The sequence below is a fragment of the Erpetoichthys calabaricus genome, chromosome 3, assembly GCF_900747795.2.
Source record: "Erpetoichthys calabaricus chromosome 3, fErpCal1.3, whole genome shotgun sequence".
NCBI classification, from domain to species: domain Eukaryota; kingdom Metazoa; phylum Chordata; class Cladistia; order Polypteriformes; family Polypteridae; genus Erpetoichthys; species Erpetoichthys calabaricus.
The window spans coordinates 215,817,085-215,834,302 of NC_041396.2; the positions used below are offsets into that span (position 1 = coordinate 215,817,085).

The following is a 17,218-nucleotide window of genomic DNA, read 5'->3' on the forward strand; positions in this document are numbered from 1 at the left end:
AATCATTGAGTAAAATCCATTTTTTACACATCCAGAAGGGAGGCTGACAACTTTTAATGATGAAAGCACTACTGACATCTAGTGGAACAAAGAGAATTACCATACCATGTTCCCAGTGTATTTTGGTTTACAAACAAAATGAATGACAAAGTAAATAAAAAACACCTTTTATTTATTTTTTTGAAGAAACATACTGTCCATAAATCAAGTATTATATGTCTGTATGACGAAACTTTCACAAGTGGCTTTGCAAAGATATTGCAGAATGAATTATGAAGGTCTTGCACCCGGTACTGCCAAGATAATAGTCTCCTTCTCACTCTGACCCTGATCGATATAAATGGGTTATTAACTTGGATGGATAGAATGACACAATCACTTATAATGATATAAAACTAATGGTTAGATAGTTTTTTTAAATTTGGTTTGTTTGGTCAATGGTTCAGTTCAAATCTCAATTCACAAAAAGAAATCAAGAAGTTTTAAAAAATGTAAGTCTGGTTGCATTAGTTGCTTTCATAAAATGTTAAAATAATTTTTCAAATAGTCATAAAATACAGATTTTGTTTAATTATGTAAGATGTTATGAGAGGAGCACCTGAGTGAACATTTATTTTTCAATAGCCAAATTAATATTAGACCTTAGATCTTATAGCCTTTCCTTCTGCTTGTTGCCTATTAACATGTGAGCAGGGAAAGGGCACCACTGTATAAATTAAAAGGGGAAAAATATTTTATATCATGTTAGTGATACAGATTCCCTTAATGTTCCCCCAACACTCCATTTGGAGACTTTAAATTGGCCTGGTGTGAGTCACTGGTGTTTGATAGACTCTGTTTCTTCCAGCTTTGTGCCGGTGTAGCTAGGTTCTAGCCAATTGTGACCCTAACTTACAAAGTGGGTTTAAAATTTAACAGATTATAAAAATGGGGAATAATTTGTACCAAAAAAGGTACAGGCTACTAATGTTACCTCATAGTTTGTGTCCTTGGCTCAGTCTGGTCACTGTCTGTGTGGAATTTTAACATTCTGCTCATGTCAAATGTGTTTTTGTCTTTTTTTCTCTCATCTGGTGCTTTGACTTTCCTCCAAAATCTCAAAAATATGGAGAATATGCAAACCTGACATAGACAGTGTCCAGGCTTTTAAAGATTTAAAATCAGGACTCTGGAGCTGTCAGGAAAATATCATAGTACTTTGGTCAGGATGTTCAAATTGTTCACTTATTATAGTAATGCAAAACTTCTAATTAAGCTGAGAGACAATTTTAAAATCCTCTTTCTCACATAGAAAAGCATAACTAATTTGCCCTCTCCTTTACCTTACAGAAATTATTAGTGCCAATGACACTGAGAGTGTGTTGCTATTGCAAAACAAATGTCTCCCTAAAGTTCCAAAAATACCTAAAGATAGAGTAGCACGGTGGCACAGGGGTAGTGCTGCTGCCTCACAGTAAGGAGACCAGGGTTCATGTCTTGAGTCCTCTGCATGGAGTTTGCATGTTCTGCCAGTGTCTGTGTGGGTTTCCTCCCACTCTCTGAAGACATGCAGGTTAGATGAATTGGTGTGGTTAAACTGGGCCTAGTGTGTGAGTTTACCCTATGGTGGACTAGCATCCTGTCAAGGATTTGTTCCTACCTTCTCCATTATACTGGATGAGATGGGCTCCAGTACTCCTTGCGTACTCCTAAGGCTAGTGTTGGAGATATTGCCTTTAGTTATAGAGCATGAAAACTCTTAAATGACATTCTTACTAGTATTAGAAAAGTTACATCGATCTTGGCACTGAAATCAAGGCTAAATATTTAGTATTTTAGTGTAGAATAGTCTTGTTAGAATAGATGATGATATTTTCTTATATTGCATTTTATTTGTAATTATTGTTTTTGATTTGCGATTAGTAAGTCTTTTCCATTGTTCTTGTCTTCTATGTGATTGTGCAGGCACTGATTGCATTGTCACAAATAATAGGACCATTTTCAGACATCTGCTATCCAAATGAAAGTATCATAATTTAAATTCAGAATTATTTGTTTCAGAATACAGTATACCAAAACTAGGGACATTAGTAATTTGAACTTAAAACATGAATATATTTAGATTTATGTATTTTTGTACATATTGCATGTTGTTTCTGGGTTAATTTATCAAAATTATTTTTAGTGTTTATGCTGCATTTCTTTTTTCACATTATACAGTACTTGCAATTATTTGCACTGAGCTTGTAAGTGAAAGTGCACATCAAAGTAATAAAATGGATTAGAAATTATATAGCAATGGACCATTTTGGCTTTTAAAATCACATTTTTGCATTTAGAATGAAAATTAATGTGTATGCTTAATCATGAATGGATATTATATATTGCTCTGCAATGTAGGCCTACATACAGGCTCAGTTACTGGCGTGCCATTAATGCTGATATGGTTTGGCACCATGTGAATTAAAATGAAAAAGGAAGAATGGTTAGAGGGATGCAAAGAAGGATGAATATTGTATATACACTATAACAATTTTTGTAACAATGGTAATTAGATAGTAGTTTAAAGAAAGATATATCACAGCACAGCACTTGCTATAAACCCCAAAAAGGGTCCTGTGATGACAACTTTTATACTAAGACATTTATTAGTAAAGAAAGTTGAATCAAGCATTAGCTGTTTATGCTAGGCGTCAAAGAGTGGTGGGTGGGAGCTTTAAAAAGGTGAATTAGAAAATTACCTCTATCAGCTTGTAGGTGTGAAAGAGGGAGGTCCTTTTGAGGGGAAGTGAGTATGGCTTTATGCTGACTGCACTCGGACTGGGGCTTCGAAACAATCCAGAGCCCCAGCCACTTTAAGGTAAAAACTATAACAGTCCTCTGTTTCATGGTGACTCATGTTGTCACACACATACACATGGGAGGCAGCTAAAGGGCCTGAATCAGGTTAATTCCACAACAGACCAGGTGGTGGCAGAGTGTACTGACACTTTCTTTCTTTCCACTGCAGACCAATTATGGGAAATTCCACCTGGGTCCAATAACGTCACTTGCGTTTCTGGCCCTGATGACCTCACTTCCTCTCCTCTCCCTTAAAACCGCCATCTTTGCCTCCTTAAGTCAGTTCTGTTCTATCTGTACACAATGTACTCCCAATTTAACTCTTTCGCATCTAGGAAAAATTATACAGGTGGCTGCCCAAAACCTTTTTGCGACTCTATTGTCTTATCTTTGACAAATGGTCTAGTTGGCAGGATGGACTCCCAGAAGTACCAGGAGCAGGACCTGATCCAGGTGGTAAAGTACCATGGCTAATATTCCGGGTGGGGAGTTCATTTCGTAATTTGGAAAGACCAGGTGCAGGCTCCGTCCCCAATACACATAACCAGGCAAAACAGATACCATGGGGAGTGTGCGGGAGGGGTTAACAGGATTGGGCTGAGACACAAGGGGCTTATTATGCTCTGTTGGAGGAGAGTGCCCTCCTCCTCACCAAAGCAGAGCCCTTGGTTAAAGTGGGGGTGCCCCAGACCAGCAGGGAGGGCAGAACTATCCTTTGGTCAAACCCAGAAGGAGCATGTCTCAAAATTTCAGCCCCACTGTCATGAACTGGACTGAAGTCCATGGATTCATGGACGCACAACCTACTTGGGGACAAGGATGAATGCAGGTGAAGGGGGAAGGAGGGGTCTTGTGCATTTACAAATCCCCTGACAATTCCACATACAGGAGTGGTAATTGTAAATGGGTTTAAAAATGAAGCCTTATTTGACTCCGGTTGCAACATGGCTAAATATTAAGACCTGTCTAACCTGCATCCATGGAGAAACCCCTGGTACAGGTCTGCCACCTTTATCATCAGTTGTGAAGGATTGCTAAAAAAAGATGAACATTGCGGTCCTTCCGAATCCACCATTCCCGGTGATACTGGGGTGGAACTGGTTTAAAGAGTAAAACGGCTTAGCACTTTCCACTCTGAAGTCAAGTTTGGGTCTAGCTATAGACGGAGATGCTACCTCTCAGTCTGCCTCCACGCTGTGTAACGAATCGGCGGAGAGAGAAGATGTGGCCCCTCAGTGTGACATGGCAATTCTTGGGCTGGCGTAGGCAGAAATGTCATCAACTATCGGCATGGGAGGAAACCACGCCCCTTGAGATCATTCTTGACCTTCTATTCCACTATCAGCTTAGAGAAACACCAGCTTCTTTTATAAGAGAACAATGGAATGGCGATTCCCTTAAGTTCGTGAAAGATGTAGTTGTACTTGTCAATGGCCAACGCACTCATCAGCCCATGCCACAAGGTCCTCAATTTGTCTTAGAAAACGAGCTTTTATATTGGGTAGCAGAGGATGAGGGGGAGGTACGGAAGTTGTTGCTGATTCCATGAATCTTTCAGCGGCAGGTTTGTGAGTTAGCGCACGCCCATATCCAAGGAGGCCATTTGGGCAGAAGAATTTGAAGCAGATTAAGCTTCGATTTTATTGGCCAGGAATTACTGAGGAGGTTCGCTGCTTTTGCATGTCCTGCTCAGAGTGTCAATTGAGACAAATTCCAAGGAGGGACCGCACTCCTCTTGTTCCCATTCCCCTGATTTATGTCCTGTTTGAAAGGATTGGGGTCGACTTAGGAGGACCCCTGGAACCCTCAGCTAGAGGACATAAATATATTTTAATCCTAGTGGATTATGCTACCCGTATCCTGAAGATGTTCTGTTGTGCTCAGCCACTTCTAAAGCTATCGCATGGGAATTGGTGGAGGTCCTAACAGACCAAGGGATGCCTTTCACCTCGGAGATGTTCAGGGAAACAGCCAAATTACTTAAAATAGAGTATCTAAAGACCACGGTGTATCATCCTCAAACTGACGGTCTAGAGAGAGATTTAATCAAACTCTCAATCAAATCCCGAGCAAGGTGGTCAGCAAGGATGGGAAGAACTGGGATCAACTCCTCCCCCTGGTTCTTTTTGCATAATGAGAAGTCCCACAAGCCTCTACGCGCTTTTCCCTTTTTGAATTATTATATGGACGCCATACCAGAGGCATATTGGATATTCTAAAGGAAGGATGGTAGGAAGAGCCTCTCCCCTCTACAAATATATTAGAATATTTTGCCCAATTACGTGATAGATTCAGAAAGATTCGTCCCATTCTCAAAAATCACATGGAAGAGGCGCAAGCAGTACAGGCCCGATATTACAACTGAGGCATGACTCTCCGTGAATTCCAACCAGGGGATCAAGTCATGGCTCTTGTTCCTACCTCCCATTCTAAATTGCTAGCCCATTGGCAAGGCCCTTATGAAGTTAAGGAGAGAAAAGTACTTGTCAATTATTTGGTGAAACAATCAATTGTTGACAGAGCAAGAAGGTCTATCATGTAAACCTGCTAAAGCCATGGAAGCACAGGGATCCGGATCCCTCCTCCGGTCAGCCGCGCTTACTCTTCACTCACAAAAATAACCTTAACTTCAGTGCGGATTTATATGACAATGATGGGAGCTAGAAACAGTTATCCTGTCCTTCCCGGAGGTAGTGAATGAAACACCTGGAAGGACTTCTCTGGTTGTGCACGATACTGTGTCAGAATCCGGGGTTATAGTTCAAGAGCACCCATATTGCCTTCCTGAGGCAAAAAGAGCAGAGTTGAAACTTGAGATCAAGCACATGCTAAAACTAGGAGTAATAGAGGACAGTCATAGTATCTGGTCCAGTCCCATCATCTTGGTAAGTAAGCCTGACCAAGGTTTTGCAATGACTTCCATTGACTTAATCAAGTTTCCCAAAATCTCAGTTTGATCCCTATCCAATGCCATGAGTGGACAACCTTTGATCACTCTTGACATGACTAAGGGGTACTGGCAGGTTCCTTTAATGGACTCTGCAAAGGCTAAAATGGTATTTAACACCCCTAGCGGACACTGGCAGTATTATGTCCTTCCATTTGGGTTACATAGGGCTCCTGTGACTTTTCAGTGTCTGGTGGATAAAGTGCTCCGGCCTCATAAGTCATATAGTGCATCCTACCTGGATGACATGGTCAGCTATTCCAGTACATGGGAGGGAACAACTGCAGCAGGCCCAAGCGGTATTGTTGACACTTGATAAGGCCGGGCTTCGGATTAACCCCAAGAAATGCTTCTTTCGATTAAACGAAGCCAAATATTTAGGCTACGTGGTGGGTTGGGGTACTGTGAAGCCACAGTGCCCCAAAGTAGATGTCATACTGAAATAGCCCCATCCACGAACCAAACAGCAAGTCCAAGCCTTTCTCTGTTAAGCAGGATACTACCGCTGGTTTGTGCCCTAATTTTCAGAGAGAGCGGCTCCCATGACTGATTTGACAAAGAAGAGGGCCCTGAAAAATGTGGTATGGAAGAGGCTGCATTTAGTGACTTTAAATAGGCCCTTACATCAGCAAATGTCTTGAAAGCCCCTAACTTTACTGTTTGACGATGTTGAACATTCCATTGTGTTCCTGAGTTGGAAATTACTGGACCGAGAAACCAGGTATGCGGCAGTGGAGAGGAAAGCCTTGGCAATCAAGTGGTCCACTGCACAATGATTATGGGAAATTCTGCCTAGGCTTATTTGATTTATTAACAGATTTATTTGTCGATAGCACCAGATGACCCTGCGGCTCTAAACCCTCTGACCCAGTGTCTTACCAGCATCATCAAATGGATTAATAATAATTTCCTTAAACTTAATTTGGCAACAAACAAAATAATAAGGACCACATAAATAAACTATGCCATGTGGCTTTATAAATGAGGCCAGAAGTAAAGAATCTCAGTGTTATTTTAGATTCTGAGCAAACCTTCAGGAGGACAAAACAAAACCTTTTATTCTGCTGGAATCCAGGCACTTCCAGGCAGGTGGCACAAGTACATTGAGAAGGGTGGAGACTACATTGAAAAATTGCATTATCGGTTTTGTTAAGGTTCGTTCCATGTTCTGATAAATCCCATTTTCTAACTTCAGCTTGACTCCCCCTTGTATTATTAGTATTATTATTTCTGAGACAAGCATCTGAATAATGGACTCAACACACTTGGGTTTTGCAAACCAGAAGGCCTGCCTGTGATCCGTCCCACAGCTATTGTTTTATCCACAGCAGACACAAGCAAAACAACAAATCTACAGAATCCTTCTGAAGTATACTTGCCTGTTCTGTCTTTACGTTGATCAGTCACTGCATCTGAGCAGCTCTGCACACTATCAAACCTCCTGTATAAGACCACACACTGTGCCTCCTGCTGTCTGTTTTATTCACCCACTGTTGGCACTGGGTTTAAGGGCCTGCACTGTTGTTACACTGCTTTTATAATTATGACATAGCATTCTCAGGCCCACCAGCAACACTGGCCATAATGCACCAATCAACCCTTAACAGGATGCTAATCCACCACAGAGTCCACTCATGCACACAGGTCCAATGTAATTACCTTTTTTTGAAATAATTTTTTGTAATCCTTGTGTGTGTGATTGAGGGTGGTTGTTGTTGTTTGTTATAATTTTTCTATATTTCTTGAACGTCTGTAAAAAGCTAAATTTCCCTTTAGAACAGATAAAGCACTTTCTGTCTATCTACTATTATTATCATTAATAGATAATGCATTATGCTACTGTAGTAATATTTTTGAAGGATTAACTATTCATCCTTTTTTCATAGCTTTTGGAGTTTAAGTCAAGTATTGGTCATGCTGTTTCTTAATTTTTGTCAAAAATATTTCTCTGTCAAGTCAAATGATCTGAGGACTATCAAGTCCAGGATCACAGTGTTCTCACTTGAAAGTCTGACAAATATGAAACACATTAGTACTCTCTGTTGTCATATGCTGTTCTTCATTCCTAATAGGAACCTAAACTCTTCTAATAGCAGAACGTACTAGCAAAACCTTTAAAAAAAGTAATTGGTATGCAGCTGAGATTCTACTGCAGCAAGGCAGCACTTAAAAAAAAAGATTTAGCCTTCCACAAGGTAATCATTTAAACAATTAATGAAGCAATGTTAAATTCCACTGTTGTCATTAACATCATGCATCAGTACAAAATGTTCCAAAGAGCAAATATGATTACAAGCCAGTGTCAAATATACAAATGAACAACTAAAATAAAATTAGCATAGTGATTATAAAAGGAAACCAAAATGAAATCATCCCTGACAGATAACCAGTGGAGCTTGAAATGGTAAGATTTATAATTGTAGAACAATAGTGACATCTGCTGGAGTAAATTGTTTAAACACATTCTCAGTCCATTTACAGTACTGTGTACCTTTATATTATAACCAAGAGAAAATGTAGACCAAAAAAGTGAAGAAAAAGAAAAGAAAAATCTTTTTGATGCCATATATTATCAAATGGTCTTCATTCTGCACAGTAACATTTACCAAGTGGGAAATGTGATGTTGTGATAATTAGTATTGCTGCCCTCTACTATCTTTCTGTGTTCAGATTCTAAATGTGGTCTGTCTACATAGCACAGTTACCACTGCACCTCAGGTTAATAGAGTTTATTTTATTAGAGAAAACAGTGTGGCCTACAGGCTAATGTATTGAACTTAAAACCACAGAGTTATTTCTTCAGTCCATGCCACTGATTTACTGTGGGACCCTTAAGCTACCAGTACTCATACTGTAACACATTAATAATGAAGGCAATGTCCAACTATGTGTGGCATTACATCTTTAAACCTGTAAAGTTTTTGGGGATGGTGTTAACTATAGAAAGGCTTTACATAAAATAAAAGTTTGGGTGGTATTTACTGTACATCGAAAGACTGACTGTGAAATGTTGTTTTGTAATGCCTTCAGCAGTTAGCAATCAATCAACTTCGGAAACATTAGCCTTACATAGCTCTCTTCTCAAAATACACAAAAATAAAAAAATATCACACACATATTTGTGTTGATTTGTGTAATATTTCAACAGCACAGACAATAAGTCATGGACGTGACATCAATCTTGTCAGAAGGCTCAACCATGTTGATAACCACAAGGCAAATAAAGAGTCAGAAACTGAAGTAACACACACATCTTTAAGATGTATGAGGATACTTGTAGCATGTACAGGCCCATGAAAACATTCATGAAGACTGGGAATGGACCTTGAATTGAACTCTGATCCAAGGTGCGTTTAGGAGCCCTACCCAACTATGACAAACTTTATAAAGCAGATATTAATCCAATAGTATTACATTCTGTATTAAATGCTAATAAACTATTCTTATATAAATATTAAATGTAAGCTGACTTCCATTGCGTGATAGTTCCATCAGCAAAATTGTTTAATTAATGCATATAATTTCTCATTTTGTAGTTTTGTGGTCTGCTAAAGTATTAAGGTGACTTCCAACAGGATTATCAACTGTACGTATCCTTTACATCAGGGGTCCCCAACCACCGGTCCGCGACCCACTACCGGGCCGCAGCCGTCTGACAGCCGGGCCGCGAGAGAACTGCCGGCAACGGAGACTCACTCAGACTTTTCAGAATGCTTGGCGGGCGGGGCTTTGCAGCGGCGCAGAGACAGGAGAGAGACCGAGCTGAGAGAGTATTACAACAAAGTATTGTTACGATCCCGACAGTTTCCCCATATGACACGAGTCTATAGAAATCGCGTTACTACGAAGTACATTCAGCAGATGCTTTCATTACAACGAAGTGACCTTGAAATGCCTGAATGAATCATCCACAGAGCAGTTAGATCTGTGGTCGCAGCTCAGATGTGCACGTTTGCACAATGATCCCCAAACAGAAACATTGTAAAAAAAATTCTTTCTTCGAACTTTCCTCGTACTGTTTTTTTTTTTTTGCTGTTTTTGTTTTCTGTGGTTTTCAGTGATACCTTTTGCTTATTGCTTGTCAACATTTGAAAAACATCCATTGGAATTTAACTCATTGTCACCCTCCTATTGAAACGGCAGACACGAAAAAAACGATAACAGTGTTAATGTTTGTGATGTGCAATCAGTTGGAATGGCAAATGCAAAGCATATGTCTTTGTTATATGCAAAAAAAGAAGAAAAATCTCAGGTTGCAAACGTAGGCGAACTGCTTAATAACTTAATAATAAAAGAAATGTTATGTAAATTGTGTATAAAATTGCCCCCCCACACCCCCCTCCTCCCCCCCCCCGACTGGTCCGTGGAAAAATTTGCATCTAATAAAGTGGTCCTTGCTGTCAAAAAGGTTGGGGACCACTGCTTTACATGACCATAGATGGCTTGCTTCTACATTCATATTTCATTACTGTTCCAGTCCTGTTAATTCTTTGTCCACAACATTCACAACATACAGTACATTCCTTACTCACCAGATAAGCTACTCAATATTTTGTTCAGGTTTTTGTTCTTCCTAACCTAAACCACTTCTAGCCCAAGATGGTACGTCTATCAGCAGTGTCTGATGTGTATATCTCATCAAGAATGTTGAGGCCCATCTACTAAATTCTACCCTTTTGCAAACTTGCACTTCTCTGCTCTACCTTCACCAGTGACTTCCCTTTGCTTCTAAGATTTTCTTTAAAAACTCTTATCCTGGCTTACTGCTTTCTGCATATCTGTGCGATCTTTCTCCTTCTAGTGTCTTTTGTCTCTCTGTATGCTCCTTTATGAACTCTATCTTCTGCCTTGGTCTGTCTTCTTTACTGTGCCCCTCCTCTGCAGCCATTATAAAAAGTATTGCTTTTTTGCATTTCTTGCTCATAAAATGTGAAACTACTGTATATCTAACTGTAATATCATTTACCAGTTTAATGAAATTTATGCATCGTACCTCAACAAAAAAAAAACTTGCTTAAAACTTGCCACTGTGTTCGATTGTTAACAATGTACTCTATGCTTAAATGATCTTGTTCCTAGGTTTCTAATGTGACATCTACTGTAGTTCTTCAGCCAATGTAAGTATTACATGTTACACACTATACGAAATAATGTCATTGTCCATTAACTGGGCACTATCTTTCCAAGATATCATGCTGCAAATATACTGATTTTCAAAGTGTTTCAGGATAGTCTTTAAATAAAGGTAATAATAAACTACATTTGGGCTACATGGTGGTGCAGTTGCTATTGCTGCTGCCCCCTGGATTATGTATTCTGGGTTAAATTAAGTGCCTGGTCACTGTCAGTGCAGTGTTTGCACATTCTCTCTGTTTCTATATCAGGGTGCTCCCAATCCTCCTTTCACATCCCCAAAAGGCATGTAGGTAAACTTAAGTGGTGATGCCAAAGTGGCCCATTGAGAGTGTGGGGATGCAGGTGAATTGGCCATGCAATCGATTGGCACCCCTCTCACAGCTGGTTTCTACTTTAGTTTCTAATTTAGCTCCTGAGTCACAAAAACAGGCTCTGGCCCTGTGACTTTAAAATGGATGGTGTGTGGATACTATACTTTAAGCCAAATTAAATAAAAGTGATTATAGTATTCATAACTCCCAATTTAAAATTACACTGATGATATTGCATCAACTAATAATAAATGTGCATAAATATGCAGAGAGTGGGCCTTTCTCTATTCTTTTGTCTCTGGTGATTGAGAGAAGCAAGAAGAAATATAAGACATTCCAAGCAGATCTTTACGAGTGGCACAACCATCAATACTGTGGGAAGTGTGTTGTGAGCATAACTGTGATGTTTAAAGTTAAAATGTTTACCCTCAGGAACCTTGGAAATCTATATTCAGTATACCTACTGCTGCTATAAGATATTCTGAGACTGTATGACATATAACATAATAATCTTCTCATGAGAATGCCTGAAGCTGTGCCTCTTGAGTATATTTTTCATAGTAAGACAGTAAGCAGCAGAACATGTTGTGCACATTCTGTTGGAATGGTACAGTTGATGTGGTGGATGCCTGCACCTGCACTTGATTTTATTAACAGTTATTAATGGATCTACAGTGTTACTCATAGAGAGAAACAAACATCATAAGAGGAAACTCAGGCAGACAAAGGGGGAGCATGTACACCTCTCACAGAGAAGTGCTCAGCTGGGAATCAAAGTAGAGAACAATAACTGTGAGGTAACCTTAGTTGTTTTCTTGTTTATTACTTCATTTGTAACTGAAGTAATTGGTATCACTTTTATAATATTAGCTGTAATAAATGTTTATATGGGTCAGATGGTGCAAATGGTCACAGTCTAAGCATCCTTAAATGAAGCTACAGGCAGTCATGAACAATGTCTTACACACTCAACATGACTCCTTGATTAGTCTGAAGGGTACCATCAGCAGAAGACATGGTGTCCAGGTATTTTTAACAAGTGCCATTAGAAGTTGCAATATAACCTCTGGTCATATTATGTGTTTTTTTCCCTGTCATTGTAGTATATTATTTTGAAAAGATCCCAGACATATTTATTTTCTGCATCTACTGGTCACTGGACAATTTCCCCTTGGGGCTTAACAGAGTGTATCAAATTAAAAATCTAAATTTATTTTACTTCTTATCTTCAGTGTATTAAAAAATGAGTTGTGGTGGTGAATACAATGCTTTGTGGTCACTTTATATATACTGTATATAGATAGATATGTTCAGTATATTGTTTGTATATACCTTGCATCTGTTAACAAGTTTATTTTTATATTAAAATCCACTATTGTATTGACTTGTATGTAGGAATGACAACGGCTGTATATAACACAGCATGACATATTGTTTCCAGTATTTTTGACAGTTTTAATAACATATAACTGCAAAATACTAATGTGTACACTTCCAAATCGTTTCTCAATTTTTCCAGGACGGATTGGATTTCAGATAATGATGCATAATTACAAAATTTCCTTTAGCCAAAATGTGAATTAATCAGATGCTCAAAAATGCTTACACTTTAAACTTATCCGAAGACATCGTATCGACACTGCCTCGGTCAGCTCCCCAAGACTTCCTACCCTAGACTTTATAGAGAGGATCTGTCCAAATGTGTTGCCTCGAGGAATTGACACCTGGCCGATGGTATAATTTTTTAAGCTACTAACTAATGGTTTTACTTTGAAGTACTTTCCAAAACACCAGATATATAAAGAAACGAGGTGCTTTCCTTGCAAGGGTGTGTTACAAAGATAATTGGTTTCCCGTAAACGTTGGACCGGCCTCGTGACGATCCTAAAACTTAATCATGCAGGATCCTCGAATATATTGCTGAATTGCTCCCATCATGCTTCTGACGTGGTTTTTAAACATGTTGGGAGATTGATAATCCGAAAAACGCTATGTTTCTCTTCAGCGTTATAGGTGCGGGCAGACAACTTGCTGTCAATGCAAAGGTGGTGCCTAAATGGTGTACACACGTGACTTTGTCATGTGACAGCTACTGCGTTGTCCCGGCATCCTCTTCCGGATTATTTCAGTATTCTTTAGCTTGTGTCAGTTATGGCTTGTAAACAGTGTTTTTAACTCGATCCCTTTTGAATGCACACGCCAGGGTTGTCCTTTATTGTTTCCGACGCTTGTCTCCAGTTAACAGCACACTGATCCGTGCACGCTAAACCATGGCTGCAGTAGATAGTTTCTACCTGTTGTATCGAGAAATTGTCCGCTCGTGTAACTGCTATGTGGAAACGCTGGCGCTGGTGGGTGCGTTTTACACTGCGAGCAAGGCAGTCGGCGTCGCGAGGGACTGTTACAACCTCGTCAGGTTACACTTCATCCCCAGATTTATCAGTCGACCTAATCTTGTCAGCCAATACGGAAGATGGGCAGTTGTCTTGGGTAAGCGAACGACGTGATATAAATGTGACGTAGCAAACAACTGTGGTAGACGAGACGTGAAAGTCAGTCTCGCTACGAAATAGACACATAAATATTACTATACTTAAGTGGCCATTGATTTTAATATAATATAAAAGTGTACAGTGTGGCAGTTACGGTGCAGAAGGACGTGTTTCCTAAGCGTGCCATTCATTTTAGCAAACATCCACACTTGTCATCTTTTTAAATAATATAAGCTTCACCAGGCTCATTTGGTGGATAATAACCAAACTGCGACTTGAACCCAATCTCCTGCAGTTTTGAAACAGCAGCAATTGTGCCATTATGTTGACAAAATTCAATACTTCACTATGAAATATACATTCCTATAGTAATGTGCTGTAATACATGCAGGGCAGAAAGAACGTCAGATCGGTTCTGTCACACAGTAGCCATTCTCTGCAACGTTTTATTTGTAGCAGTCAGGCTGCAGATATAAATTTTAAAGCCTCTCTAAAGCAGCACATGTAAAACTTGTATTCCCAGTGCTATATCAGTGTGAGTTCTAGTGGGTGCAGGGGCTAAGATAAACTCCCAGGTTTTTACAGTGCACAGTTGGAATTCAGTAAGATTCGTAGCAATGTGTTCTTATTATAAAAATATTCAATATAATTTATTGTCTCTTGGCACATTTCATGTATCTGTAGAACAGTGTTTTAGATATTTACATTTCTACAGAAAACAGACATCCCTCAGGGATAATAAAGCTTACCAGAGCTAACTTAACCTAGCTATTGCACCTCATTTTGTGACAAATTTACTAAAATAATCTAATGTCCCTTAAGTCGGTCATTTGCTTGCCTTGCCTAGATCCTGCCAACGTCAGTACTCCTCACCAGGTGCACAGATACTTACTATTCTATACATCACCTACAACAACAAATATGCGCCTTCCACCTGTTAGTTGAATAGGTGTACTGTTTCATTTTTTCTCACTTTCTTTTAATCATTCTGTATGCTTCTACTTCTATATACAGACCTCTCATTATACCTTGTGCTGTTCCTCAGCTTTAAATTGTTCCCTCTTTAACTGAAGTTTCTCTTCTTTTCAAGTGGCCCCACTTTTCATAATTCCCTATAATAGTAATATTGAGATACATCTACAGATGCTACTGGGCACATCTTCAGTGATGTTCCTGGAATCAGTGGGTGTTTTAAGGCTTTTACTGTCTTGAGCCATTATCCAGGTGGGCTCTTGTCCAGTTGGCATGCTAGTGACTTAAACCCGAGCTATCTCCTCTCTTTAGTCACAGCCATCGAGAGGCACACTCTCTGCCACACTACTATGCACAGAAAAATAAATGCTTTGATTAAGGAGCAGGCTGCAAAGCTCCTGCAGCCACCCACTACAGCCAGGCATCTGGCTCTACATCCTGTTTGCTTGACAGTGCCTGGGCCAAGTCCCGCATCTTCAGTGAGCTTACTCTCAGAGTAGTAATATTCCATCCATCCATTTTCCAACCCACTCAATCTGAACACATGGTCAGAGTAGTAATATTGTCAACATGTAAAGTGTTGCATGTTATATGTAAGAGTTCCAATGTCTGCTTCTCTCTTGTCGTCTTTCTTACTGCTTAACGGTTTTAGAATAGTTAAAATGGATGGATGGATGGATATTTATTTATTTAGACATTTGTCTTATTAATGTTTGTAGAAAAGTCACAATTTGAGAGTTTCTGATATAAAAAGATTGGTTCCTTCTCAGTTTTTTTTTAATTGTACCTTGTGGAGTTGCTGGATGTTTGTCTTCCCAGTTGAGACTGTGTTAAATATACTAGTGAGTTATAAGTATTGATAAAGCTTTACTTCACTGTTGCAGTCTTCCATGCCTTGATTACCTTGACTACAATAATATGTAGAGCATAAACAAAAGTTATTTTACATTGTAGCATAGTCTTAGCATGTAGGGACTTTATTTAACAACTTATTAAGTACCTGGAATAAGAAGCTATTACTTTGCCTACCTTCTATGCAATTTAATTACAACCTAAAGGGAGATAGTCAGTTACTGCAATATTCTTAATTGAGCAGAGATACCCAGTTTGTGAGGAGCATGTTTGGGAAAGTAATGTCATTGTAAGCAGAAGAAGAAGAAGAGATGTTCTGTAGAATGGGTCAGTGTGCCCAGATCTGCTACTGAGGGAGAAGCGGGACCCTGAGGAGGTCTTTCAGGAAGAGGTTGGAAGACCTCTCTCCTTTAATGGACAATGCATGGTCTCTAGCCAGAAAGTTGCAGTCATGCTGACCTTTTAAGTGTAAGGTGGAGGCAGTTACTTTCCTTTTTAGGTTCTTTGGTGGACTTAGAATATGTTGCTCCCGTTTTAACAGGAGTCCTGGCCCTTTTAAGGCTACATAGGATTCAGGACTACAGGTGTCCCAGGGTGCACCAGCTGTTTATGTAAGTGAAGTTTTTACTTGCTTGTGCTAATCAACATGCACCATTTCAAAATGATTTTCAACCATTAAAGACTTTGTTTGGAGTTTGTGTTTACATCTGCCATTGTCTTAATTAAAGCAGAAACTAATTGGAGATAAGCGATTGCAGAACTTGACTCTACATGAGCAAAACCTTTGAATGAATGGCTGTCATTGTCAGCAAAAACTCTTTAACCTTGATTATCGTAAACACACCATAGATAGTTTTCTCAGCAGTGTTCAAAACAATGCCATTCTTCACTTGCTGTTAGAAACCTTGGTGTAACCTTGAATGACTCTGTCCTTCAGTTAGCAGATGTCTTTCTTAAAACAGCCCTGCATATGGTCTTTAATGCTACTTAGTTTCTTGTGGTCTACCAGAATATTTTGCTGTTTATCATCTAGGAAGCATTTTTTTCCCCCAAAACTCATTCAAGATGCTACTTGCCAAGTTCTATACTCTACGGTTTACTACATTCATGTTACTCTTTTATTTAATTTTTCCAGTGCTTCGTGATTTGCTTCTAGTTCAGAATTTTTGTCTTGTTTTGAATCACAGGTAACCAATACAGCTCTACTCCCCCATTTCCTTTTGTATCTGTGTGCAGATTCTTTCAGTGAGTCCCCACATCAGCCTGCCATCTATACCAGACACTTTTATGCCTGTAAATATTGTTTCTCAATTCTGATTTCCATATTGTGGAAAGAGGTTCCTAAAACCATGAGGCGTGCTCCCCATCAACTTGCACTCATCTCACCTAATCTGTATTATGAATATGTGATATCAGTTTTTCTGACTATATTACTCCTTTTGTTTTTTGACTATATAATTAGTGTACCAACTGCATTACAATATTTATATTAATATATGTCATGTGACCCACTTCATACTGTTCTTGTCATTTACCTTTATACTTTGCAACATATTGCATCTGTGTTGATAGTCTGTTATAAATGAGCATACAGTTTAACTCAAAGTGACTTAAAAATAATAGTCAGTCATTATCCAAGCCGCTATATCCTAACACAGGGTCACGGGGGTCTGCTGGAGCCAATCCCA

General features: G+C 39.2%; 1 protein-coding gene across 2 annotated transcripts in view; it reads left to right on the forward strand.

Moving 5' to 3' along the window:
* Nucleotides 1–17,218, forward strand: part of hsdl1 (hydroxysteroid dehydrogenase like 1) — a 45,817-nt gene that overhangs the window by 8,704 nt on the left and 19,895 nt on the right. Inside the window, exon 1 of one of the 2 annotated variants that reach the window (XM_028797789.2) lies at nt 13,323–13,704. The exons of the other annotated variant lie outside the window; for it this stretch is intronic. Coding sequence (XP_028653622.1) covers nt 13,485–13,704 — 220 coding nt within the window. The 5' untranslated portion in view covers nt 13,323–13,484. Of the gene's footprint in view, nt 1–13,322; nt 13,705–17,218 lie in introns of those variants that run through there. 2 annotated transcript variants of the gene reach the window in all.